Source organism: Myotis daubentonii, chromosome 4, assembly GCF_963259705.1.
Source record: "Myotis daubentonii chromosome 4, mMyoDau2.1, whole genome shotgun sequence".
NCBI lineage: Eukaryota > Metazoa > Chordata > Mammalia > Chiroptera > Vespertilionidae > Myotis > Myotis daubentonii.
Window position 1 is genome coordinate 28,670,285 of NC_081843.1, and position 25,545 is coordinate 28,695,829.

At 42.1% G+C, this 25,545-nt stretch overlaps 1 protein-coding gene across 6 annotated transcripts in view; it reads left to right on the forward strand.

Moving 5' to 3' along the window:
• LOC132233155 (S-adenosyl-L-methionine-dependent tRNA 4-demethylwyosine synthase TYW1) overlaps window positions 1-25,545 on the forward strand; it is a 119,181-nt gene that overhangs the window by 5,353 nt on the left and 88,283 nt on the right. For 4 of the 6 annotated variants that reach the window (XM_059693371.1, XM_059693366.1, XM_059693367.1 and 1 more), the window contains exons 4-8: window positions 194-295; window positions 1,809-2,003; window positions 3,139-3,426; window positions 5,924-6,046; window positions 22,096-22,213. In XM_059693371.1, the coding sequence (XP_059549354.1) occupies window positions 194-295; window positions 1,809-2,003; window positions 3,139-3,426; window positions 5,924-6,046; window positions 22,096-22,213 (826 nt within the window). Of the gene's footprint in view, window positions 1-193; window positions 296-1,808; window positions 2,004-3,138; window positions 3,427-5,923; window positions 6,047-13,335; window positions 14,084-22,095; window positions 22,214-25,545 lie in introns of those variants that run through there. The other 2 variants (XM_059693372.1, XM_059693368.1) reach the window with 2 other exon arrangements.

Below are 25,545 nucleotides of genomic sequence, written 5' to 3' on the forward strand. Positions count from 1 at the left end.
CTCATAGCTTATAGGTCCATGCCCAACCACTGAACCACACCAGCCAGGCGGTATTTGTGTTTTTGATGACAAATGTCAGTCGCTGGAAAAGTTTTTCATGAGAAATGGCTTATTCCCTTGCCGACAGGGGTAAATGAAGACAGTATTTTGTTTATTTAGCTTACTGAAGACTGATTTCTTTTTCCCCTATTAGGAATTTGCAACAATTCTTGCTGAAGCTGTTACCTCCCTATATCTGCCTGTGGCAGTTATTAATCTGAAAGAATATGATCCAGATGATAATCTAGTAGAAGAGGTTGGTAATTGTTTTATGTTTTCCTCAGTCAAAACTCACATTTAATTGACCTGTGTTCTGAGATAAATAGAATCTTCAGAATCAATCTAATTTTCATTCTAAGAGATTTCAGTTGGTTGAGCTTTTGGTGTGAGTCAGAGGTGTTGAATGTGTGGTGTCATGTGCTGATTCTGAAGTGGCGTGGAGCCTGTTCCCCTGGTGTGTTAGACTCTCCTGGGGCGGGGGTAAAGGTGGAGGAGCTGGGTGGTTTGAAGTTCCCAATGCCCTCCTGCTTCGAATCTCATAATCAAGGAGTCTTGTTATTGCTGGCACTGTGCCATGCATGGGAGCCATGTGTAAGCCTCCTGAAAGGCCAGGAGCCCCTTGGGTAGCAGAAGAAGTATGGGCTTTAGAGTTAGAGAAACCTCTTACTAGTTGTGTACCTTCCTACATTACTTAATGTTTATGTGAGTTTAATTTCTTCATCTGAGAAATGCCCCTCTCTCTCCTCCAGTCCTACCCAGTTAGGGAAGTTTGCCTTATAGTAGTTGTTCTCAAAATGTGGCCCTTGAACCAGCAGTATCAGCTGGGGACATGTTAGAAATGCACATTCTCAGGTCCTAGCCCAGTCCTGCTGACCCAGAGTCTGGCTGTGGGGACTGTGTTAGCAGGTGCCCAAGACGGTTCTGAAGCAGCTAGGGTCAGAGAAGCACTTACAGCGCGGGTGGACAGACTTTCTCTCTAGAGAGCTAGATAGTAAACATCTTCAGCTTTGTGGGCCATGCAGCCTCAGGTCTGCCTCTGAGGCACAAGTCAGCCATAGACAATATGTAAACGAATGAGAATGGCTGGGTTCCAGTAAAACTTTATTGACAAAAACAGGTAGCAAGTTGGATTGGGCCTGTAGGCTATAGGTTGCCAGTCCCTTCTTAGTGTGTAAACTTCTAACTGTAATTGTCCATTGGTCCCCCCCCACCCCCCGAAAACACTGTAGTGCAAATGAGTGAGCTCAAATCTGTGCTAAATTATATGTGAAAAATTATTAGCAAATTTGATACTTAATAATTGTAAGGGGTTACTTGTAACTTTATGACTTGGAACTGTTAAAAGAGACATTCAAGCAGATGAAGTACTTTGACTAGCGTGTATTTTGTTTCCCTATGTAGATGATGGTGCCAAGTTTATGTTTAAAAAGTTTTATTGCTTTAATTTTTCAGATAATTTTTTAGAGATCTTAGTGTATTTTTCTGACTGACTCATAGTTTGTTTCCAATATGACAAATTGGATATGATTGGAATTGAGAGTCTAAGAAATGGAATGGAGTAAATGATGAAGGGCAGCAGGAGGTATATTGGCAAAGGACTGGGTTTTCCTCCTGTACAAGGTGTCCTTGCTGTGTTTTCCTTCACCTTTGAAAAGGATTGTTTATGAAAGCACCCTTTGTCCTCAGAAATTAGTATGATAAGAATGTCAACACTTAAAAGAAGTTTTTCTTCTTGAATGTTTTTCTGAAATAATTACTTTCTTGGTTAGGTTACTAGTAAAAATGTTTGTGCCTTTCTGGTTGCTACATATACTGATGGCCGACCAACTGAGAGTGCAGAGTGGTTCTGCAAATGGTTAGAGGAAGCATCCAATGATTTTCGATTTGGCAAAACTTACCTGAAGGGTATGAGATATGCGGTGTTTGGCCTGGGAAATTCTGCCTATGCGAGCCACTTCAATAAGGTAGGTACAAGGTAGATATCTATGTTGAATTATAAGGATAAATTCTCTTTATTAAAAAAGTTTAACACATACATACACATATGTGTGTGCATGTGAAATCCACAAACTTTGGTACTTAATAAACTTATTGTGTTATTCTTTAAATCTGGGAATTGCTACACATACGTATCCAATCCTGGTGTATAGGCTCAGTAAATTTTTTTTTTTAATATATTTTATTGATTTTTTACAGAGAGGAAGGGAGAGAGATAGAGAGTTAGAAACATCGATCAGCTGCCTCCTGCACACCCTCCACGGGGGATGTGCCCGTAACCCAGGTACATGCCCTTGACCGGAATCGAACCTGGGACCTTTCAGTCCGCAGGCCAACGCTCTATCCACTGAGCCAAACCGGTTTTGGCGGCTCAGTAAATTTTTATTGAATACATTTTTACTTAATGAAATAAATGAATATACCTGTTATTATCTAGTGTCTTAGGGGCCTGGATTCGTAGGCTTTGAGTTCAGCCTTCTGTCCCCAGGCAGGACCTTGTGGATGGAATTATTACATCAAGATGTATATTTACTCCATATTTTCAAAGGAATTAGACAAAGAATGATACAATTCAGATATGTAAATATTTTGTTTACTGCCTTGCCACTGAGGAAGTCTGTTAAGCTTTTAAACTCTTATCTGTGCCTGATAGCCCCTGTTCCTCAGCCTCATTGCTTCATATTGCAATACAATAAATTTCTCAGTTTATGAAATTATGAGTCTTGCTAAATGGACTCCATGTGCACGTTGTTATTAAATGGGCTTTTGCCCCATAGACTTTGTTACATTTTGGAACAAATTTGTTTTGCTAATTAGATATTTTATTCTGACATTATTTAGAATAGTGGTTTTCAATTATTTTTAAGGCATTAAATCTTAGTTTACTAAAAAGATTTGTCCCTTTGTTAAAAAAAAAACCAACCTTTTGCAGAATCTTATAATGTATCAACTGCAGCCCTAGTGCCCTTGTGGGTTGTGGCTGGGGACAGAGGGGCCGGAGCCTTTGGCTAAGCAGTTCCCTCTTCCCAGCAGCAGCAGGGGTCCCACAGGTACTGCAGGCTGATTTATATTGTGTTTTTAGCTCATCCATTTTTCTTGCAGGTTGGCAAGAATGTTGATAAGTGGCTCTGGATGCTCGGTGCTCATCGCGTGATGACTCGAGGGGAGGGTGACTGCAATGTCGTTAAAAGCAAACATGGCAGCATTGAAGCCGACTTCAGAGCTTGGAAGACCAAGTTCATCTCCCAGCTCCAGGTGCTTTGTAAAGGAGAGAAGAAATCCTGTGATGGCAGTTGCAAGAAAGGCAAATGTGAATCTCATCAGCGTAGCTCAGAGGAAATGGAGCTAGGATCTCATACTCAGGATGGATTGCATCAGAGAGACCCTGAGGTGTGTATCCTGTGTGTCCATGTCTCTCTGATTTCCTCCTGTGTTTGGAGATGCTAAACCTCACCTTTGCCCTGAGAAACTATTTATTTGGCTACTGGTTGGAAGGAAGGTCTGAAACCCGTGTGGGGGTGTTTTAGAGAGTGTGGTCTTACAGAGTGTTGTGCTGGATGCTTTCTGGTATCTCTTCTGTAATGGTTGCATTGCTGGAGTCAAATAGATTTCTACCACAATTTGCAGGCTAGGAAACAGAGGCCCCGAGAAATTAAATATGTCCCGGCCTGAGCTCTTATCTTTTTTATCATCAAACCACATATTCCTACTGACTGCTCTTATTTAATGACTATTAGTCACTCTAACTTAAAGGCTGTAAGTCATCCTAGATTCATCTCTTTCATCCCTTACATTCTAAAAATTTCTCTTTCTTCAGATACCCCAAGTTCACTGAAGGCCATGTCTTTAGGCTGTCTCACAGCTGTTGTGCATTGGCCACCTGTCACTTGTGTCATTCAGTAACAACTTCACATTCTGACACTCATTGTCTTACTCTCCACACTGTTCCTATCATTATTCTTAGTGGCTAGTCATGCATGTTGATGATTTCTCTAACAACCTGGCCTATTCGTGGCTTCTCACTGACTGTGGCCTCTCACTCCCGTGGTCACCTCTGAAATTACATGTTCTTGTGACCCAAACTCTAACCTCTTTCCGGTGCTCCTACTTTAAAATTCTTTTGATCCTATACATTTTTCACTGGATAGTGAAGAATGCTTGTTTCACTTCTGTCCTTACCCAATTTAGATTTTATACTTATTTTATAAACATCTTCAGTTGCCTTGCCTTCCACTCCATTTTTACAACACAATTGGCTGAACTCCAAGCCATGTGAAACCTGCTGTGTGCCTTCTCCATTGCCTGCTGCTTGCTGTTTGACCACAGATTCATGACCACAGATTCAAGTATGATTTAAGAACTTCCCAACAGTCTCCTGCATTCTCTTGTAAGTTCCCTTTCTCACTCTCCAAGATGACTGTTTAATACCTCTTTCTCGTTACCCCTTCCTCTAGCTCTCAGATGGAGCCATTAGAGAAGAATTCTCTTAGAGCCCCTGCCCCACCTACAAATCTTCACCATCTTTTCTGTCCCAGAAGACAAGTATCTGGGTTTTTCAAAGACCACTTTCTATGCATGCTCTGGAATCAAGGACTTTGGTTCCTTTGTTCATTGCATTTCTCTCTCCTGAATTGTTAATCTTTTCCTCTCTACTAGATCGTTCCCATCTATACTAATAAAAGGGTAATATGCTAATTAGACTGGATAGACCAGACGTCTTCCAGAGTCCTTCTGGACAAAGCTGCAGCGGCTACGAGGGCTGAGGAGGGCCGGCAGCCGGCATTGGCAGCAGCAGCGGGGTGATGGGGATGGCGCCTTCCCCTGATTGGCCGATCGCCTCCTGCAGAGAGAGGCCAGAGGGGAGCAGGCCTAAGTCTCAGTAGGATATTCCCTGAGAGCTCCCAGACTGTGAGAGGGGGCAGGCCGGGCTGAGGGGACCCCCCACTCCCCCCAGTGCATGAATTTTCGTGCACCGGGCCTCTAGTAAATATATAAACATGCTTTGGAATCATCTATGTTTAAACAAAGAGAAGTAAAAAACAAATCTTTCCTTTGTTCTGTCTTTCAGCTGCTGTTTCATTTTTCTGTTCTCTTTTTCTAGCCAGACTTTTTGCTTATTTTCCCCTATAATTCGCTTTGAATATATTTAAAAATTTTTTAAAGTACTGAGGTAAAATTCACATAACAAAATTATCATTTTGAAGTCTATAATCCAGTGGTATTTAGTACATTCACAATTTTGTGCAACCACTACCTATATCAAGTTTCAATACCTTCTCATTATTTCAGAAGCAAACCATGAAGCGGGCACTCTTCCCCCGCTTTCCCCTAGCTCTGACAACCTCCAATTTGCTTTCTGTCTCTATAGACTTACTTATTCTGGATATTTTATACAAATGGAATAATATAATATATGACCTCTTTTTGTCTTGCTTCTTTTACTTAATATAATGTTTTGGAGATTCATCCATGTTATACATGGATCAGTACATCATTTCTTTTTAATGGCTGAATAATATTTCATTGTATGGATAGATCACATTTTATTGATCCATTTATCTGTTGATGGACATTTTGATTATTTCTTCTTTTTGGCTATTGGGAATAATGCTGCTATGACATTCATGTACAAGTATTTGTGGGCCATCTAGTTTCTTTTGCAACTATTAGTTCTGCTGTTATATCAAGAAAGTATCCATAGTTACTATGTAAATGATGGGCACCTTCAGATTTGACTGGAGGCTGGCTGGATTTGGCCTGTGGGTCATAGTTTGCTGACCTCTAGCCAAAAATATTTGATATCCATCCAGTGACCTCAGAATTTGGGAGGGGATAGTAGATGGTTTGCTACTTTGAGCAATATATTTCTAAAGCATTGATGTTCCAGGAGGAGGAGCCCTTTGAGAGTTCCAGTGAGGAAGAGTCTGGTACTGAGGACCACCAGAGTCTAACTTCTGTGGTTGATGTTGAGGACCTCGGCAACATTATGAATCATGGCAAGAAAGAAAAGGTACTGTAATTTTGGGAAATAATGAACTGGGATCCTCCAGTGGATTAATATCTAGCATTCTGTATTGCTGTATAGTCCACCTGAGCTCATAATTGGACAGTTTTATTTATTTGCCTCCTGTCTTGACAGTTTTATACTTTTTTGCTACTTTTACATGAACTCTGTGAAAGTCTTCCCTTTTGGCCCTGTGAAAATGAGTTCGTAGTAGGATAGGCAGAAGACTTTTCGGACAAGAACTGAGGAAAGGCTAGATGGTAGGGGGGATTTCATTCATTGGGTAGCTGAAGGTGACAGGATGACTTCATGGTAAGATTGATTAGTGTTAGGATTTCAGGTAGAGCTCTTGTGTAAAGTTGCTTTCCTGTTTTGCAGACTGAGCATGTTGAGCTTAGGAATGATGGCAGCTCAGTCTGCAGGTGTTGAGATCAGTGTGGGTGGAGGCCCGAAGAATCTAGGAAATGTTGGTGTGAATTGTCGTTGTCTCAGTGACTAAACGCATGCGAGAATGTAGGATTTTGGGCAGATTCCAGTGATCTAAAATTGAAATAACATAAAATATACAATTATATAAAAATATAAAATCTCCATTTATGTGTGAGTTTTGGGAAATAAGAATATTCTAAACTAAAAATGTATCAAGTGCGTGTGTTAGTAACAAAATAAGTAAAACTATGGAAAAATCCAAGAAAATCAATCATAAAATTAATATAAACTCAAATGAAGAGATTTAATAAGGTAGCAGGATATCATAGGTAAAAAGTAAAAAGTTTTTGTATTTCCAAACAATAACCAGTTAGAACTTGTCATGGAAGGAAAGACCACATAAAAAATAAATGACTACATAGAAATACATTAAAAAAAAATACCCTAAATCTATGTGAGGAAAACTTTAAAACATTTCTGAAAATTATGGCAGTGCCTTGAACAAATGGAAATACATCTTGTTTTTGGGTATGATGACTCAGTACTGCAAAGATGTCAGTTCTTTTAAGTTAATACATACATAGGTATGATGCAATTCATTAAAAATTTCAATAAATTTTTTTTCTGGAGTTAGACTGGTTGATTCATGTGGAAAAATAAACATACAAGAATAGCTAGGAAAACCTTGTGGGAAAAGTAGTAATGAGAAAGGCCAGATCTATCATATTGCATCTTACTACAAGACATCTGGTACTATCTCCTGGTGAGACAGACAGACCAAGGGAAGAGTAAAATTCTAGGAATAGACCCAGGTATATACAGAAATTGCTTATATGATAAAGGTGGCATCTCTTTTCTCTAGTGTGAAATATACTTTTAAAATAAATGATGTTGACAACTAGATACTAGTTGTGAAAAGATGAAACTGGGTCTGTACTTAGACATACATCACGTACAGGTATTTGACTCTAATTGGGTCAGAGATCTAAATGTTGAAAAAATATGTAAATAGTAGAATTAGATGCTCTATTTTTTAATTTAGAGAAAGGTTTTCAATATTCAAAATCCAGAAACTATCAAAGATTGAATTTACCAGTGATTTTTTATAAAGATTTATATGGCTATAAACAAAATCAAAAGACAAATGATAAAGTGAGGGAAAATATTTTAATTAAAAAAAAGACCTAAACCTAATAGAAAAAATGGCAAAAACATGAATAGGTAAGTCTCAGAAAAAGCTGTACAAATGGACTTAAAAAACATATGAAAAGTGCTCAAATTTAAACTGCAGTGACCTACATTTCTCACCTTGCAAAATAACAAGAATTCAAAAATTGGGCAGCATACACAATGGTGAGGCTCTGGGGAAATAGTCACTCACACCTTGCCAAAGGGGGTCCAGAATCATATAACATGTATGGAGTGCCCTCTGGCAGTCTTGACCAAATTTACACACATTTACCCATGATCCAGTGTATGAATTTGCCTTGAAGATAAATCTTCACAAATGCAAAACAGCATCTTCACAAGGTTATGCTTCACAGCATATATACCAAACAACTGTCTGATATTGATTGAAAAAAGCATGGTATATCCATAAAATACAGTATTGTTGTGCAGTTGTGAAACATAAGGTGTATCCATATCATTAATGTGAAAATGCGTCAAATCTCTAAAAGCCTGACAGATGTTAGAATGAGCAGTAAGTTTGCTTACACATTTTAACTTGGCTTACTAGTATATGTTTTTCTAGAGTAGATTAGTTAGTCTGTTTCAGGTTTTCTGCTGTTATAACTAGCATGGGTCTAGACCATTTTTACTTTTAAAAATATATTGATATTTTCTTAGGTTATATTTTTCCAAAGTTGATATATTAGATCAAAACAAATGTATAATATTATGGCCCTTGATGAAAAAACTCAGCAATTTTCAGTGGTAAAACTGTCTTAAGATAGAATAGATTTCAGTGCATGAGATAACTGATATAGATGGATTTCTGGATTTAGAAAAGATATTTAAAGCTTTATTTGTAGTGAAGGAAGAATTTGGAATAATTTCCCCCCCAACTCTATTGAGGCATAATTGACAAATAAAAAATGTACATATTTAGGTTGTACAGCATGATTTTTGATAAGATTATAATGTGATGATTTGATATATGTATACATTGTGAAATGATTGTCACATCCATTACCTCACATAGTTACCTTGTTTGTGTGTGTCTTGAGAACACTTAATATCTAATCTCAGCAAATTTCATGTAAACATTAAGAGTTTGGAATAATATGTGGGTTCATTTTTTCTTTGCTTATTTATCTTATGTCCATTAGAGGGCACTGAAGAAAAGTACTAAAGAAAAATTTGGATAGTCATGTAAACTATTGTTTGAAATGAAATGATTTTGAACTTTGTGAACTTTAAGAAGTTGGGTTAGCCCAGCCGGCATGGCTCAGTCATTGCACTTTGACCTATGAACCAGGAGGTCACGGGTTTGATTCCTGGTCAGGGCACGCACCCAGGTTGCAGGCTTCCCTGTGTGGGGCATGCAGGAGGCCGATCAGTGATTCTCTGTCATCATTGATATTTTTATCTCTCTCCCTTCCTCTCTGAAATCAATAAAAATATACTAGTGGCCTGGTGCACGAAATTCGTGCACGGGGCAGAGGTGTGTGTCCCTCAGCCTGGCCTGCACCCTCTCCAATCTGGGAACCCTCAGGAGATGTCCAACTGCCCTCTTGCAATCTGGAACTGCTGGCTCCTAACCACTCACCTGCCTGCCTGCCTGCCTGATCGCCCCCAACTGCCCTCCCCTCCTGTCCTGAAGGCCCCTAATTGCCTCTGCCTCAGCCCCGCCACCATGGCTTTGTCCAGAAGGTCTCCTGATCTAATTAGCATATTACCCTTTCATTAGTATAGATTAAAAAGAAGCTGGTTTATGACATTTCAGGTGACTAAAAAAATCTCTTATAAAACCATTAGATCTTGGATAAAATATATGTATTTTTTCCAACTTCATTATGATTTGAAGATAAGCCACTAGTTTTTGTTTTACATTATTGTTTGGTTATGGCAGAGTTTCCAAATATGTCTTGTGTTTTCATTATATATTAGATGTAGTATACTAAATTCAGTGATGGATGTTATTACTGCTTCCTTTGGGGTTCGTTCACACATATTCCTGAGCTCTTTTAGCCAGATCATCGTTATATATTACACTAAATTTCCTGAGTTGTTACTATAGAGCAGCGGTTCTCAACCTGTGGGTCGCGACCCCTTTGGGGGTCAAACGACCCTTTCACAGGGGTTGCCTAAGACCATCGGAAAACACATATGTAATTACATACTGTTTTTGTGATTAATCACTATGCTTTAATTATGTTCAATTTGTAACAATGAAATCTGGGGTCACCACAACATGAGGAACTTTATTAAAGGGTCGCAGCATTAGGAAGGTTGAGAACCACGGCTATAAAGGAAGCTCTGGTACTTAAAGCTCCAGCTCCAAAGTACTCCTATTATAAGACCTCTTTTTGAATAATACTAACTTTAATGGGGTTACACTGTCTCAGCTTGTGTGTCTGTTGGCAAGTTATTTCATTCTCTATGCTTCACTTTCCTCATCTCTAAAGTGGGAGATAATAATGGCAACTGCCTTCTCAAGTTTTTATGAAGATTGTCCACCAATGGTCTTTGGCACCAATTCAGCACCAACAGGAATCCCCAATTTGGAGTGTAGTGAAGGAAACTTTATTCAATGCAAACAGCTCAGTCATGATACAACTCAATTATGAACAGCATTAGCTATGGAACAGCACAGCTGTGAGGTGGCCCTTAGGTGAGGCCTTTCTCTGACAGCTCTGCTCTAGCCCACTCTGCTCTGCCTTGGTCTGCCCCTCTCTGGTCCTGTAAGATGTCTTTGGTGTTTCTGCTCCAGTGGGGAAACACAGTCTTTAGTCTTCGGGGGAAAGGGAAAGTGTGCTACCAGAATCAGAGAGGAACTGACTTATGTATAGAGAAGTCTCTGCTCCTGGTCTCTGCTTGGTCTGTCCTCATGCAAATGAGGACTCCAAATCCTCACTGTTTAATTGGTTCACAAAACAGTGTCCTGATTGGTCAGAATGGATTTCTCTGATTGGTTGGTGAAGATGTTAATGAGATATAGCTGGGCAGCTTTGATTGGATGGTGAAAATCTTAGTCTATTGGTTGAAATATGATTCCAGAAACTCCTTTATAAAGGTTGGCTCACACTGCAGGAACACAGTGCAGGCAGGCAGTTCAGTATGGAAGGCAGGCAACTTAGTGCAGGCTTCTCACTGCTGAAATTGGCTTGTGTGAGAGGCCCTGCTGCTAGGCTCTGCTTTTTAAATTTGAGCCCAGTTAGCCACCAGGAGCCCTTCCCGGAGTCTACAAGAGTAAATAAGTTCATCCATCTAAAGCCTTTATTCTTTTGACTGCCACACAGTATGTACTTGATAGCTATTAACGATCTTCTACTATCCATACTAATAAAAGGGTAATATGTTAATTAGGTCGGATAGACCAGACATCTTCCAGACATCATTCCAGACGTCCTTCCTGACAAAGCTGGGGCCTGGGCGAAGCCACCCGGGGCCTCAGGTGCCTGTGGCCAGCCAGGGCATAGCTGCCCAGGGTCCTGGTGCCTGTGGCTGGCTAGAGGGAGGGAAGCCCGGGTCCCAGTTGCCTGCAGCTGACTGGAGGAGGGAAGCCTGGGTCCTGGGTGCTGGAGGAAAGCCGGTGTCGGCAGTTGGGGAAGGAATGCCTACTCTTGCACGAATTTTCGTGTACCGGGCCTCTAGTATCCTATATAATAAAGAGGTAATATGCAAATTGACCCTCACACCCTCATAAAGTGGCTGCCTATGACCCGACCAGTAGGGGGTTAGTGAGGGACAACTAAATGACTGAACAGGCAGGCTGCGTGGGTGACCAGGCTGGCAGGGGAGTTAGTGAGGGATGACCAAATGACTGAACAGCAGGCTGCATGGGGCAATCAGGCTGGCACGCAGAAGCAGTGAGGGGCAATCATGCCGGCGGGGGGGGGGGGGGGGCAGTTAGGGGCGACCAGGCAGGCAGGTGAGCAATTAGAAGCCTGCGGTGCAGGATTGTGAGAGGGATGTCCGACTGTCGGCAGTTGGACATCCTCCAAGTGGTCCTGGATTGGAGAGGGTGCAGGCTAGGCTGAGGGGACACCCCCGTGCATGAGTTTTGTGCACCAGGTCTCTAGTCTAATCTAATAAAAGACAAAAAGGGTAATTGACCGTATCTTCGCTATGCTTCCCATTGGCTAATCAGGGTGATATGCAAATTAACTGCCAACAAAGATGGCGGTTAATTTGCATATGTAGGCACAATGATGGGAGGCAAAAGGGGAAGGACGGTGATTGGAAACCCAGGCGGCAGGCAAGAGCCGGGAGGCAGGGCAAGAGCCGTAATCCCAGAGCAGGCAAGGGCAGCTTGCAGCCAGCCCCCGTGTGCGCCTGCCCTGCCCCCCGGCCCTGGATCGGAGAACCGGGCTGCCTTTGCCCGCCCTCCAGCCGGTGATCGGAGACGCCTCGACAATCCCACAGCAGGCAAGGGCGGCTTGCAGCCAGCCCCCATGTGTGCCTGCCCCTGGGTCGCCGCGGCGATCCCACAGCAGGCAAGGGTGGCCTGCAGCCAGCCCCTGTGTGCGCCTGCCCCTGGGTCGCTGCTGTGATCTCAGAGCAGGAAAGGGCGGCCCCACCCTGGCCACAGCTCAAGGGAGAGTACAACATGCAGTGGAGGCCAGGAGCCTGAGAGATCAACAGAGAGGGGCACCTGCTCCAAGCCTCCACCATGTGGCTGGGGGCAGGCCCCCAGCAGACACACACACACACACACACACACACACACACACGGGATGCCTGCTCTGAGCCTCTGCTGCTAGACTGTGGCCATCAGTAGGACATCCACTGAGGGCTCCCAGACTGAGGGGCAGGCTGGGCTGAGGGAACCCTACCTCCCAGTGCACGAATTTTGTGCACCGGGCCTCTAGTGTATGTATATATGTGTGTGTGTGTGTGTGTGTGTGTGTGTATGTATATATAACCATATATATATCCATATTGGTATCCATATATATATGGTTAATATGCAAAGTGTCCCCTCAGGTGTTTGACCAGGAGACCAGGAGTTTGATCGCTCACTATGACGTGCACTGACCACCAGGGGGCGGCACAGAATGAAGGAAGGCCCTAGCTGGCAGCCATAAGGCCCTGATCGGCCCTGATTGCTGGCCAGGCCTAGGTACCCTAACCATGCATAAATTTTGTGCACTAGGCCTCTAGTTATTGTTATAAGATGCCTTCAAATGGGCTAGGTTAGGTTCAACTAGTGTACCACCATGATGTTCTACCTTCTTCCCTTGGTAGTAAGGTGAAGACTAATTCTAGGGCTGAAAGGAATTTGAAGGGTGGGAGTGATGTTCAAGGAGAGCTAGAGTTTGAAACATTAGAAAGTTAGGAAGATAGATGCAGAGGGGATGGTGTGCTAGGGAGCATAGCATGTTTTGGGGAACTAAATAGTTTTGTATGTGTAGAGTTGAGTGGGGATGGGGATGTGTGGAGAGGTGAGATAGGCAAGGGCAGGATTCTGGAGGCCTGTCACGCTCTGTCAGGGGCATGTGAGCTTTATCCTAAAGGCCGTGGGAAACAGTGTGTTCATTTGATTGAATAGGATGAGTGTGTTGAGTTGTGGAGAGAGAGGGAGTTCCAGTGTGTAGGTTCAGAGTATTAGGAGAAATCAGAGTACACATTGGGTTATCTCATTCAGTCCTCAAAATGACCCTGATACCTGTACTATTATCATCCTCTTTACCATTTCACAGGGTAAGAAGCAGGCTTGGAGAACTATGGCATTTGTTCAAAGTCAGATGGCTGGCTGGTAAGTGGTGGGAATCCAGCCTAGACTCATCTCTGCATCATGCCTCGTGGCTGCCTCTCCAGGGGAGTAGTAGTTCCCAGAAGGGAAGTTGGAAGAATTTGGGTAGAGAACAGTGAGTCAGCAAGAGCCTGATAATTCTTAGGTTGTTTATTTTTTCTTTCATGCTATGATTTGTAAATGTAAAGGGGATTGCTATTTTTTTTCTGCAGTAAGTAAATATTGTTAAACGCTCCCCACAGCATGTTCTGGTTAAGCAGACAGGCAGTGATATCAGTATCATTAGTATTGGAAATAAATGGTGAGTGCTTGGTAATTACTCACCAGAGAAACATTTGCATTTACAAAAGGATTTCAGTGTTTCCAGTTCTGATTATAAAGTTGCATAAGACTGCAGTGGAATAGCATGAAGCTAGTTCTTTCATAATTATTTTTAAGGTTTCCAGTGTCTAACTCACACAGAAACAAAAGGTGACATCCCTTCAACTCCAGGACACTGCCTTTAACCCTTTGAGTGCCAACCAATATCCTAGGAACTATGCTAAAATTGCCAAGGCATTTTTGCTGATTTTACAGCAGTTTAGGAAAAAAATTATGAATCGCAAATAAATGAAGTTACATATTCAAAAACTTAAGGAAACCTTTACTACATTTGTTTTCATCTTTGACGTATATTGTTTGCTGATTGTATTATAAAATACTAGTAGAAAAAATTGAATAAAACATATAATGTTAAAATAAAAATAATGTTGACTTTGAATACGTTCCACAAAATCATCATCTTCACAGCAAGAATTGACATATTTAGCAATATCATCATCACCAATAAAAGCAGACTTAGAACTGGACGCCATTTCAAAGTTTTAGGGCTACAAAATCTGAGTAAACTTCATAAAATTGTAGTACCTATAAAAAATTAGGCAGATAAATGCCAGTGGTCAATTTTAGAACTACAAACATTCGGCATCATAAGTAATCTGCACTTAGGTGCCATCTGTCAATAAAGAGTGAACTACTAGCATCTAATAGTGACACTGGAGGAGGAGCACGATAGCGCTTCCGGCACTTTTGGCGAAAGACAGAAGGAGCACAATCGCGCTCCCCGGCACTCTAGGGGTTAAATCAGCCTACTCAGCCATGGCCTGTGCAGGCAGTCTTAATAGTAAAATCCTTAAGTCAGGCTGTCCAAAATAGAACCATTGGGTCAGAGGAAAACCATTTTATAGCTCTTGACACGCCTGGTCAAGTTGCTTTGCAAAAAGTTCACACAGCATCCTTAAAATCTAGTATACACAAAAAGCTTTGAGTCCTGTTGAAAATTGGTCATTTAAAAACTGAGCTCTGACCAGTGAGTGGTATATAGGGGATTTGTTTATTAGACAAATAAGAACCTTCAGAAATGGGGTTAAATTGCAGCAGATGGAGTTTTAATTACACCTGAAGAAGACTTTAATATTGAAAGTTGTGAGATCTAGAATGAGTTACTAAAAGAAGTGAGCTCTGTTTTTCTAGAGCTAGAAATAGCTGTCTGGTAGTTTCGAGGCATTTATTCCTTCATTTGGCCACTCTCTACTGAATGTTTACCCTGTGCTACTGTGGCTCCAGGCCTAGACAGGCTGACTATAGAAAAATGACCTGGGGATTCTGTATCCAACATCTTCTGTGTGAATTGGTAAGGAAGGGGATCACCTGATGGTAAACAAGGATCAATAAAAAGAAACAGATTTAAACAAATAATCAGAAACACTTCCCTATCCCCACAGAAGAAATGTGTGCTTTGGTAATAAAAAGATTTTTTGTTGCAAAACACCAGTTTGGCATTGTCCAACTGTAATCGGAAAAAAATGTGCCTTGTCTTCTATCGTTGCTAGTGAGAGTGAGGTTCGTGGGGCACCGCTGGCATGAGCATTTCCAGAGGCCTCCATTGGAGGATGAGGTATGGCAGAAAGCTTTATTTCTGTGCAATTACATTCCTGGATTTCCAAAGTCCCATTTCTCTTAGTCCAGTCATAGAAGAAGTGTAGCTGGGGTTTCAGTAGGACTAAAATTAGAGCCAGTGGTAAGAGTTTCCGGTCCAGGTTGCAGCCAGGTCCAATATAGGTTAGTTGCAGCCTATTAGGCCATTGTGTGTGGGGGTCCACATGGTCGTGGACCACATGGGAGAATGCTAGGGAGCCAAGCATGAGCCATGAGCCAAGTGTGCCACGATGAACCAAGAGAGTAGGAGAGTGAGTTTCTTTGTTCAGGGGACTATATATCCCAAATTTCTGAGCACTTGCAGTGGCCATGCCCATTCCAGCTCTGTCCCCAGGTGTGATTGACAAGCAAGTATCTTCTGTATGTGGTTCCCTTCCCCAGTGTTTTCCAGGGAACATGCCTATAATGTCTGGCCTTCCCTTTGCTCCTTTTCTGTTACTAATAGCTAGTTAATTACAACAGTATCACAACTAGGTGCCATTTTATCTTAAGATCTTTAACAAATCACTTACTGCCTTTTTTTTTTTTAAAATCCTAGGCAATTTTGGGGTGGTACTGTGTTGTTTGGGATGATGATGTAAAAATGAGTTAGGTAATATTGTATAATGTCTTAAAAAAATTTAGGACCACTCTTGGCTCTCTTTGTTTTTTTTTTTAAATATATTTTATTGATTTTTTTACAGAGAGGAAGGGAGAGAGAGAGTCAGAAACATCGATGCGAGAGAAACATTGACCAGCCGCCTCCTGCACATCCCCCACCGGGGATGTGCCCGCAACCTAGGTACATGCCCTTGACCGGAATCTAACCTGGGACCTTTCAGTCCGCAGGCCGACGCTCTATCCACTGAGCCAAACCGGTTTCGGCTGGCTCTCTTTGTTATATATGATTCATATAGTCCAGGGGTGGGCAATCCCTGGCATGCGTGCCAAACATGGCACACCAGTAACTTTTGCTGGCATGCGAAACCCTCTCTTATAATCTTCCATTTACAATTTTTTTCTTAATATCAACTTTTTTATTTTTCAGATAAATTCAGTGTAGGTGCATCTTAGATAAATAAATAATTTTACATAACAAGTTATCTTAAAGACCATAGACATGGATTGATGAGAGAGGGGAAGAGCAATTTCTATGCCTCTGCCTTAACTCTCCCTGCCTTCCTAGATCCGACCAGTGTTTTGGTTTCATCCACATACGCTTGTGAATCTTTGTTCTCAGTGATGAATTTTGTTAAGTCTCGTAATAGGAGTAGCCTGACGGATGAAAGTAGTAGCTCGTGAATATCTCTGAAGGTCATGAAATAGAAACCTGATGTAAAATCTCTGTCATCAGTGATGCAGCAGCAGAAGTCCCACTGATAATATCAAACGAAGTCATAAAGTTTTCTGTTGGACTATCAGTGTACATGTATACATTAAAAAATAAATGTATTTTTCATCATCATATACTGTGTTTTTGTCACTCGAATGAATTTTATTATTTCTTCAAGGTTCTTCACATACGTACACCTTAAGAGATATCAAGTAGGTGTAACATGTTCTCAAAAAATTAGGGTTGGCATGCAGAAGAATTTTGAGTCAGAGATTTTGCTGGTTTTGGCATTCACTCACAAAAAGGTTGCCCACCCCCTGATATAGTCTATTCTGTTTTGAAAGAACTTCCCACTTATATATAACTAGGGGTCCAGTGCACGAATTCGTGCACCTTGAAAAGAACTGTGGGCCGTGAGGCTGCAGTGGGCACAGGGGTGGGTCTTGGCCCATCCTCTACGCCCCTACCTGGCCCCTCCCACTGTGGCCCCTGGTCCCCTGTCTGCCGGCAGCCCTGCTCCGGCTGCCACTGCTCCCACGCACTGATGGCGCCGGCCCCGCTTGCACCCGCTGATGGTGCAGAGCAATTGGGTCTGGCGCCAGCAGTGGGTGCAAGTGGGGCTGGTGCCAGGCACGGGCAGCGGGTTCGAGCGTTGGCTCTGGCGCCAGCAGCGGGTGTGAGCGGGGCTGGCACTGGCAGCAGGTGCAAGCGCTGGGGGAGACTGCGACACGCAGGAGCAAAGAATTTTTAGTAACCACCAGAGGCTTGCCCCGATGACAGCAACCAGCACCCCACCTTGGTTTGGTGTCCCTGCTCACCTGCTCCACCATCCCACCGCGGCTGACGCCCACCATGTTCTGCGCTCTGCCACCTCCTGCTGACGCCCACCATGTTTCGTGTGTGCCCCCTAGTGGTCAGTGCATGTCATAGTGACTGGTTGTTCGATTGTTCTGCCGTTTGGTCTATTTGCATGCTAGCCTTTTATTATATAGGATCATTTTCTCAAGTGCCTAGGAAGTAAGTGTATAATTGGGTTTTCTTTTTGCATGTTGGGAAACAGTAGCTTGGAGTGGAATTTTTCTTTCAAGGCAAGTGTTATAGGTTTGAGATTTGGAGAAAGGGTAGAAGTAGAGGTTGGAGACAGGCAGACCATTTGTTTGGCTGTTGCAGTTGTCTCGTAGAAGAAATCAAGGCTTTGGGCAACAGTGGTGTCATTGCAGATAGGAGAACCAGTATGTTGGGAATTAAAACCGTGTTAAATGTGGTATACATGAGAGGGAGGAAAAAAAGGTTGACCAATTCTGGAATCTTCATTTATTTCTGTTTAGGCTATGTAACAGCTATCCTATCTAATAAAAGAGAAAAATGGTAATTGGCGTACGACGATACCCTTTTCATTGGCTAATCAGGGCTATATGCAAATTAACTGCCAACTAAGATTGGCAGTTAACTGCCAACTAAGATTGGCAGTTAACTGCCAACAAGATGGCGGCTAATTTGCATATGTAGGCACAATGCAGGGAGGCGAAAGGGAAAGCAGGAAGAAGCCCCCTGCCACTGACAGTGATCGGAAACCCAGGGGGGAGCTAAGAGCTGGGGGGCAGGGCAAAGGTGGCCCTGGGGCTGCCTTTGCCCTGCCCCCCAGCCATGATCGGAGAATCAGGCGCCTTTGCCGCCCTGGCCAGTGATAGCAGGAAGTAGGGGTGGAGCCAGCGATGGGAGCTCAACACGGTCAAAGCTGGCAGTCCCGGGAGCTAGGGGTCCCTTGCCTGGGCCTAAAGCGAAGCCCATGATCACGGGGCCGCTGCAGCTGTGGGTCCCCGCTGCCCGAGCCGGACGCCTCAGCCAGAGGCATTAGGCCTGGGCAGGGGCGGAGCCTGCAACGTGGGGAGCTGGGGGTCCCCTGCCCAGGCTTGACACCTCTGCCAGAGGCCTCAGGCCTGGTCAAGGGGCCGATCCGGTGATTGGTGATCGGACGGTGATGAGGGTCAACTCCTCTGGCCGAGGCATCAGGCCTTGGCGGGGGGCTGAGCCGGGGATTGGGGGGATATGATGGTCCCCTTGCCCAGGCCTGAAGCCTGGGTCAGAGGCGTCAGGCTTGGGCGGGGGGTGGAGCCAGCGATCAGAGGGAGATGGGGGTCCCCTGCCCAGGCATGATTCCTGGGCCAGAGGCCTCAGGCCTGGGCGGGGGCCAGAGCCAGTGATCAGGGGGAGATGGGGGTCCCCTGTCCAAGCCTGACACCTCTGGCGGAGGCGTCAGGCCTGGGCAAGGGGCCGATCAGGCGATCGGAGGGTGATGGGGGTCTACGCCTCTGGCCGAGGCATCAGGCCTGGGCTGGGGGCAGAACCAGTGATGGGGGGAAATGAGGGTCCCCTGCCCAGGCCTGACGCCTCTGAGGCATCAGGCCTGGGCAAGGGGCCGATCCTGCGATTGGAGGGTGATGGGGGTCAACGCCTGAGGGCTCCCAGTATGTGAGAGGGGGCAGGCTGGGCTGAGGGACACTACACACACACACACACACACACACACACACACACACACACACACAGTGCACGAATTTCGTGCACCAGCCCCCTAGTCTATATATATAAAAGCCTAAGCGACCGTTAGGACCAGAACGACTGGAATGACCAGACCACCGGCCAGCAGCTATGATGTACACTGACAGCCTCGAATCTGGTTCACCCACACCCAGGACCCAGACAGGAGGGAGTAGGGAGCCCGATTCCTCACTGAATTGGCCGTTGGTTAGCTTGCTGCTGGGGCACTGACAGCCCTGAATCTGGTTCACCTGCACCCCAGACCCAGACAGGAGGGAGAAGGGAGCCCAATTCCTCGAGGAATCAGCCACTGTTTAGCTTGCTGCTGAGGCCAACCTCCCAAGGTCCCTCCCCATAGCCAGCCGCTCCCTCCTCCCCCAGCACCCCCGATCAGCCCTGATTGCTGGTAAGGCCGAGGGACCCCACCCGTGCACAAATCCGTGCACTGGGGTTCTAGAAAAAAAATAAAAATACATAGGTCCTCCATAGTTGTTATATTCTAGGCAAACAGTGATCCATGTCTGCAGCTAGGAGATTATAATTAGAATTTGAATGGTGCTTTGCATTTCCTTTAGGGATATTATGAACCATTGTATTTCATTTTAGAAATGAAGTTGCTGTTACATATGGAAGATAGGCCCAAACTGCCATAGAGGCCAAGAATGATAAATGTTGTTTGTCCTTAATGCTCAAGCCTCTTAATAATTGCCTCTGATCTCTTTCTATATAAACTTTGTGTCTAAAGTATTGAATCTGGAGTAGTTACACTCACATTTTATAATAATTTTTCTAGTGATGGGGCATGGATGATGTTCCATTGGCATTCTTTGAAGAGTACATTATATTCATTACATAATGGTCAGAAGTTTGTTTTTTATGTTTTAAACCACAAGAGGGTGTTTGTAGAGTTGTGAGCACAGTGGTCAGAGGCCAGTGTCATGGGCTGGCTCCAGGTTTGGGTTTATGTGGCCTTTGTGGTAAGTAAATAAGCTGAGTGATGTGTTGTGGTGACAGTGGCTTTCAAGAGTAAATACTGCCACCTTTCAATTCTTGCATCATTAGTAGCGACTTACAGTAACTGCTGTGGAATTATTTCAGACATGTAGATGTGATTAAGGTCAAGGTTGTTTCCTTTAGCTCTACTGCAAGTCTTCCTTTTCAGCTCACTTTGATTTTAGGTTTGAAATGGACTTTTATAAAGCCAAAGGACTCTTCTTAAAAATAAATACCTTAAAATAACCGGATCCTTTTAATTTATCAAAAATGCCCTGTGTCAAACTGATTATTTTTATAATAGATAAGAACAAATGGTATTTGTTTGTAAGTTTTTTCAATTCCATCTGAAAATATGCAGTTGAGAACTCTACTAACAAGCAAAATTTTTTCTTAACTTTGCATTTAGATTATATTTAGTAGTTTGGAATGCTGACTTTTAGGACAGATAGAACTAACTGGGTTTGTTTCTCATTTGGTACATTTGATTATAAAGCACTTTTTCACTGAGTTCCTACTTCAGAGTAAATCCCTGAAGTAACAGAGAAGGCAGAGAAATTAACTCTGGATTTCATCGGTTTGCCTTTCTCTATTAAAAAAAAATTAACCTGTTTCACATTTTATATATAGAGAACATTGGACATTCACAAAAGTAGACAGAAGGACAGACTGAATCCCTATCACCTGTTGCCCAGCTTCAAACATGGACTGTCCTCTCTTCTGTATTAGTTTGATGCAGATCTCAGACATCTTGTCATCTGTGAGGTGTTTCCAGTTTCAGGTGGAAAGGGTGCTACTGTGAGTTCTGCTCACTGAGTCACTGGGGGCTGGACATTAGAAATGGGCAGTCTAGGGCTTGGTGGTAGGGCTGCTGTCAAGGGGAATTATTTTGAATTTCTGCAGCTTTTATTAAAATCTGATGTGTTTCCTTTAAAGTGTAGCACAGACTTTATGTATTGTCTGAAAATATTAATTTGTTCTTTACCATCTTTCAAAAAGACATGACGATAACTTAAAAAAATGTAAGTGTATATATACTAAGATTTAAAAAGAGAGAAAAGCCTATGAAAAAACTGAATGAGGGTCATCTTGTAATATGAAACCACTTACAGAAACTGCAAGACCTTATACAGTAATCAGCGATATGCTGTGGAATTTTCTAGTGGTCAGAGTCAAAAGGAAACACAATCAGTTTTATCCTTCAGCTTTCTTCCTGTCAGTGAAGACAGATTTTCCTCATGGGATCTTGTAAAGCAGTGTTTGCCAACCTTTCGGACCTCACGGACCACCAGTGGTCTGCCGACCACCGGTTGGCGACGGCTGTTCTAAAGGAGCTACTGGGGCATCAGGTGGAGGTGATGGAGTAACTTGGTCTCTGAGCAGATGGTTGTCTGGGAAGCCCAGAGTTCTTTTTTGACTTGTATTTGGGGTTTGCAGATTCAATAACCTGCAGTAGCTGGAATTTATTGAACTCTATTATGTGTCAGGCATCGTGCCAGGTGATTTTATTTCAATTAATCTTCAATCCATTCCTGCTCCATAGATACTACTTTCCACCTTTTTCGGGTGAAGAAATTGAAACTCAGAGAAATAACTGGCTGAAATTATGTAGCGGTTTGTACTCAGTGTGCTAAAATTTTTGACATGTAGATACATGATTATTGATTTATGTTTTGTGGGTGTATGTAGCTACTTAAAAAAAAAGACTGGCTTGTTTTTAGATTATCGTCTAACTGGAAATGTGATCACTTTCATGAGAACAGGGTTGTGGGGCCATGGTTCATGATGAATCTTTTTATTCATGCTACCTGTTCATGATTGTTGTGCTGTTATTTTCATTGTGCATTACCATTTCTGGCTTTCACTCTTTTTATTTTAATGCAGAGAGAAAAGGAGCAGCAGGAAGAGAAAACTGGTTTGCTCAGGAACACAGTGAAGAATGAAGCCAGTGAAAGAAGAGCTATGATAACTCCTGCTCTCCGAGAAGCCCTTACTAAACAAGGTGAAAACCCTCAAGAATTGTTGTTATAATACTATGCTTTAAGCATTCTAATTTAATGCCTGAAAGCAGAAGCATAAAATTGGGATTGCCAAAGGGAAAGTAGGTCGTGAAGTCCTTCTCTAGCCCAGCGTCTGTGTTACTGTGCCGGTTGTAGCTGTCTAGGGAGTCACTGTCTTGTTTCTGTGGATCACTTGTGTGCTGGCTGCCTGGGCCAGCAAATTCCTCTTTGCTTGTTTTATTGGGATGTTAGCACCTGTGTGGCTCAGGTATGCAGACAGAAAATGCCATTGCTGACTTCTTTATAAATCACTGTTTATTAAGGGAAAATTATTAAATACAGAAAAAAGAACATATTGATACTATGCTGGGTTAATTAGAAGTGTTTTATCTAGAAGCATATCTGGATTTTTATGGTTATACCTTATTAAGGAGGCTGTAGTTGAATGTACAAATAATGTGAATTATATTTTCTAAAGAAGAAAGATAAGAATTGGGAGTCAATAGACTGACTTCCTCTCCTCCCTCCCTCTTTAGTGAGAACCTTTTATGTGATGGTTATGACGATGCAGAGGAATATAATACATTATCTCCTTCAAGGAGCTTTTAGTCTATTAGAGGAGACAGACAAGAATATACAGATTTTACATATAAATTTGTATATATATAAAAGTGTTAAATATACATAAATATTATATATAAAGCATATATGTTTGTCTTTTAATTAGGATATATAGACTATTTAAAGTGATTTTATGGTATGTTTAAATCTATCATGTTGCTATTTGTTTTCTGCTTGTCTCCTGTTCTTTGATTTTCTTTTTCCTGTTTTCAGATTAATTTTTTAATAATTCTGTTTTTGTTTTTTTAAAATATATTTTTATTGATTTCAGAGAGGAAGGGAGAGGGAGAGAGAGATAGAAACATCAATGATGAGAGAGAATCATTGATTGGCTGCCTCCTGCAGTCCCCCACTGGGGATCGAGCCCGCAACCCGAGCATGTGCCCTTGACTGGAATCAAAACTGGGGCACTCTAGTCCAGCGGTTCTCAATCTGTGGGTCGTGACCCCTTTGGCAGTCGAACGACCCTTTCACAGGGGTGGCCTAAGACCATCCTGCATATCAGATATTTAATAGTAGCAACATTACAGTTATGAAGTAGCAACGAAAATAATTTTATGGTTGGGTCACAACATGAGGAACTGTATTTAAAGGGCCAGAAGGTTGAGAACCACTGCCTAGTCCGTAGTCCAATGCTCTATCCCCTGAGCCAAACCAGCCAGGGCAATAATTCTGTTTTATATTCTATGTTAGCTTATTAGTTATTGCACTGTTTGTTATTTAGTGGTTACTTGAGGTTTTATAATAGATATCATAGTATGTCCTTGTGTGGTGGTACACCACTTCATGCATAGTAGAGCAACCTTCAATAGTATATTTTCTCTTCAACCTCTATGCAGTTGTTATCATATATTTTACTTTTTACATATGTTATAAACCCTATGCTACATTGTTATTGTTTATTTTGGTTTAGTGAATTATCTATTAAATATTTAAATAATTAGAAACAATATTGATTTGTGAGTATGTAGCTACTTAAAAGTGGTTAACTTATGTAGTTACCACTTTTGGTGCTTTTCATGTGTTTGTGTAGATCTGAGTTCTCTCTGATAGCTTTTCCTTCTGCCTGAAGGACTTATTTAAGCATTTCTTATGGTATAGGTTTGTTGATGATGAGTTATTTCAGCTTTTGTATATCTCAAAAAGACTTTATTTTGCTATCATTTTTGAAGGATATTTCTGATGGATATAGAATTGTAGGTTGACAGCTTTTTTCCTGTCATGTTGTTCCACTTTTTGTTTACATTGCTTTTGATTAGGGCTCTGCAGTCATCTTCTATTTGAATCTCTGAATGTAATGTTTTTTAACCCCTGGCTCTTTGTAAGATTTCCTCTTAATTACTGATTTTGAGCAATTTCATTATAGTGTATCTCTGTAGTTTTTTTTTCATGTTTCTTTTACTTGGGATTTGTTGAACTTCTTGGTTCTATGGATTTGTAGTTTTAATTAAATTTGGACAAATTTTGGCTGTTATTTCTTCAAATATTTTTGTCACTTCTTCTCTCTCCTCTTCTTTGGGGATTCCAATTACATATATCATAGGCCACTTGAAATTGACCCATAGCTCACTGATGTTTATTTTCACCTTTTTAAAAAAATTTATGTTTTTATTGCTTGTTAGAGAGAAGGGAGAGGGGGAGAGAGATAGAAACATTGATGAGAGAGAAACATCCATCAGCTGCCTCCTGCATGCCCCCTACTGGGGATCGAGCCCAGAACCTATGCATGTGCCCTGATGGAAATAAAACCTGCAACCCTTTTGTGCACACGATGACTCCCCACCAACTGAGCCACATTGGCCAGGGCTGCTCTTTTCATCTTTTAAAATTCTTTTTTCTGTCCCATTTTACATTCTGGATAGTTTCTAATGCTATATCTCCAAATTTAATTTAGCAATCATTTCTTCCCTAATGTCTAATTTTCTATTAATTCTATTCAATGTTTTTTTTAGCGTAGACATTGTAATTTGCATCTCTAGAAGTTCAGTTTGCGTCTTTTTATATCTTCCATGTCTCTACTTACATTTCCAAGCCTAGGAAGCATAATTATAAGTGTTTTTAATGTCCTAATCAGTTAACATGTGTGTTATTTCTGGTTACTGGATAATTTTCCTCATTATTGGCAATGTTTTCCTATCTGTTTGCATGCTTAGTAATCTTTTATTGGATGCTAGATCTAATTTTACCTTATTGGGTACTCTATATTTTTGCATTTCTATAAAAATTCTTGAGCTTTGTTCTGGGAGTAAAATAAATTACTTGGAAGCAGTTTTGAAACTTTTAATCTTTTATGGCTTGTTAGGTGAGACCAGACCCAGCTCTATACAGCTAATTATTTCCCTGTATTGAGGCAAAATACTTCTATGTACTCTGCCCAATGCCTTGTGAATCTGGAAATTTTTCTGTCTGGTTGGCACAGTTCCCAGCTGGCTGTGAGCACCAGGTACACCTCTAATCCTGTCAGATGATTCTTTCCCATTCTTGGGTAGTTTTTCTTTCACATATGCACTAAGCAGGACTCATGCAAATAATTATAGGAATCCTCTGCAGACTCTTGAGTTCAATCTCTGTGTAACTTTTGTCTCTCAGGTACTCAATCCTGCTAACTCTAGCCATATGGGCTCCTCATACTCTCACTTCCATGTCCTCAACTAAGGGAGAGGTAGCTGAGCTTTATGTGGGTTTCTGCCTTACTGCAGGGCGTTGACACTTT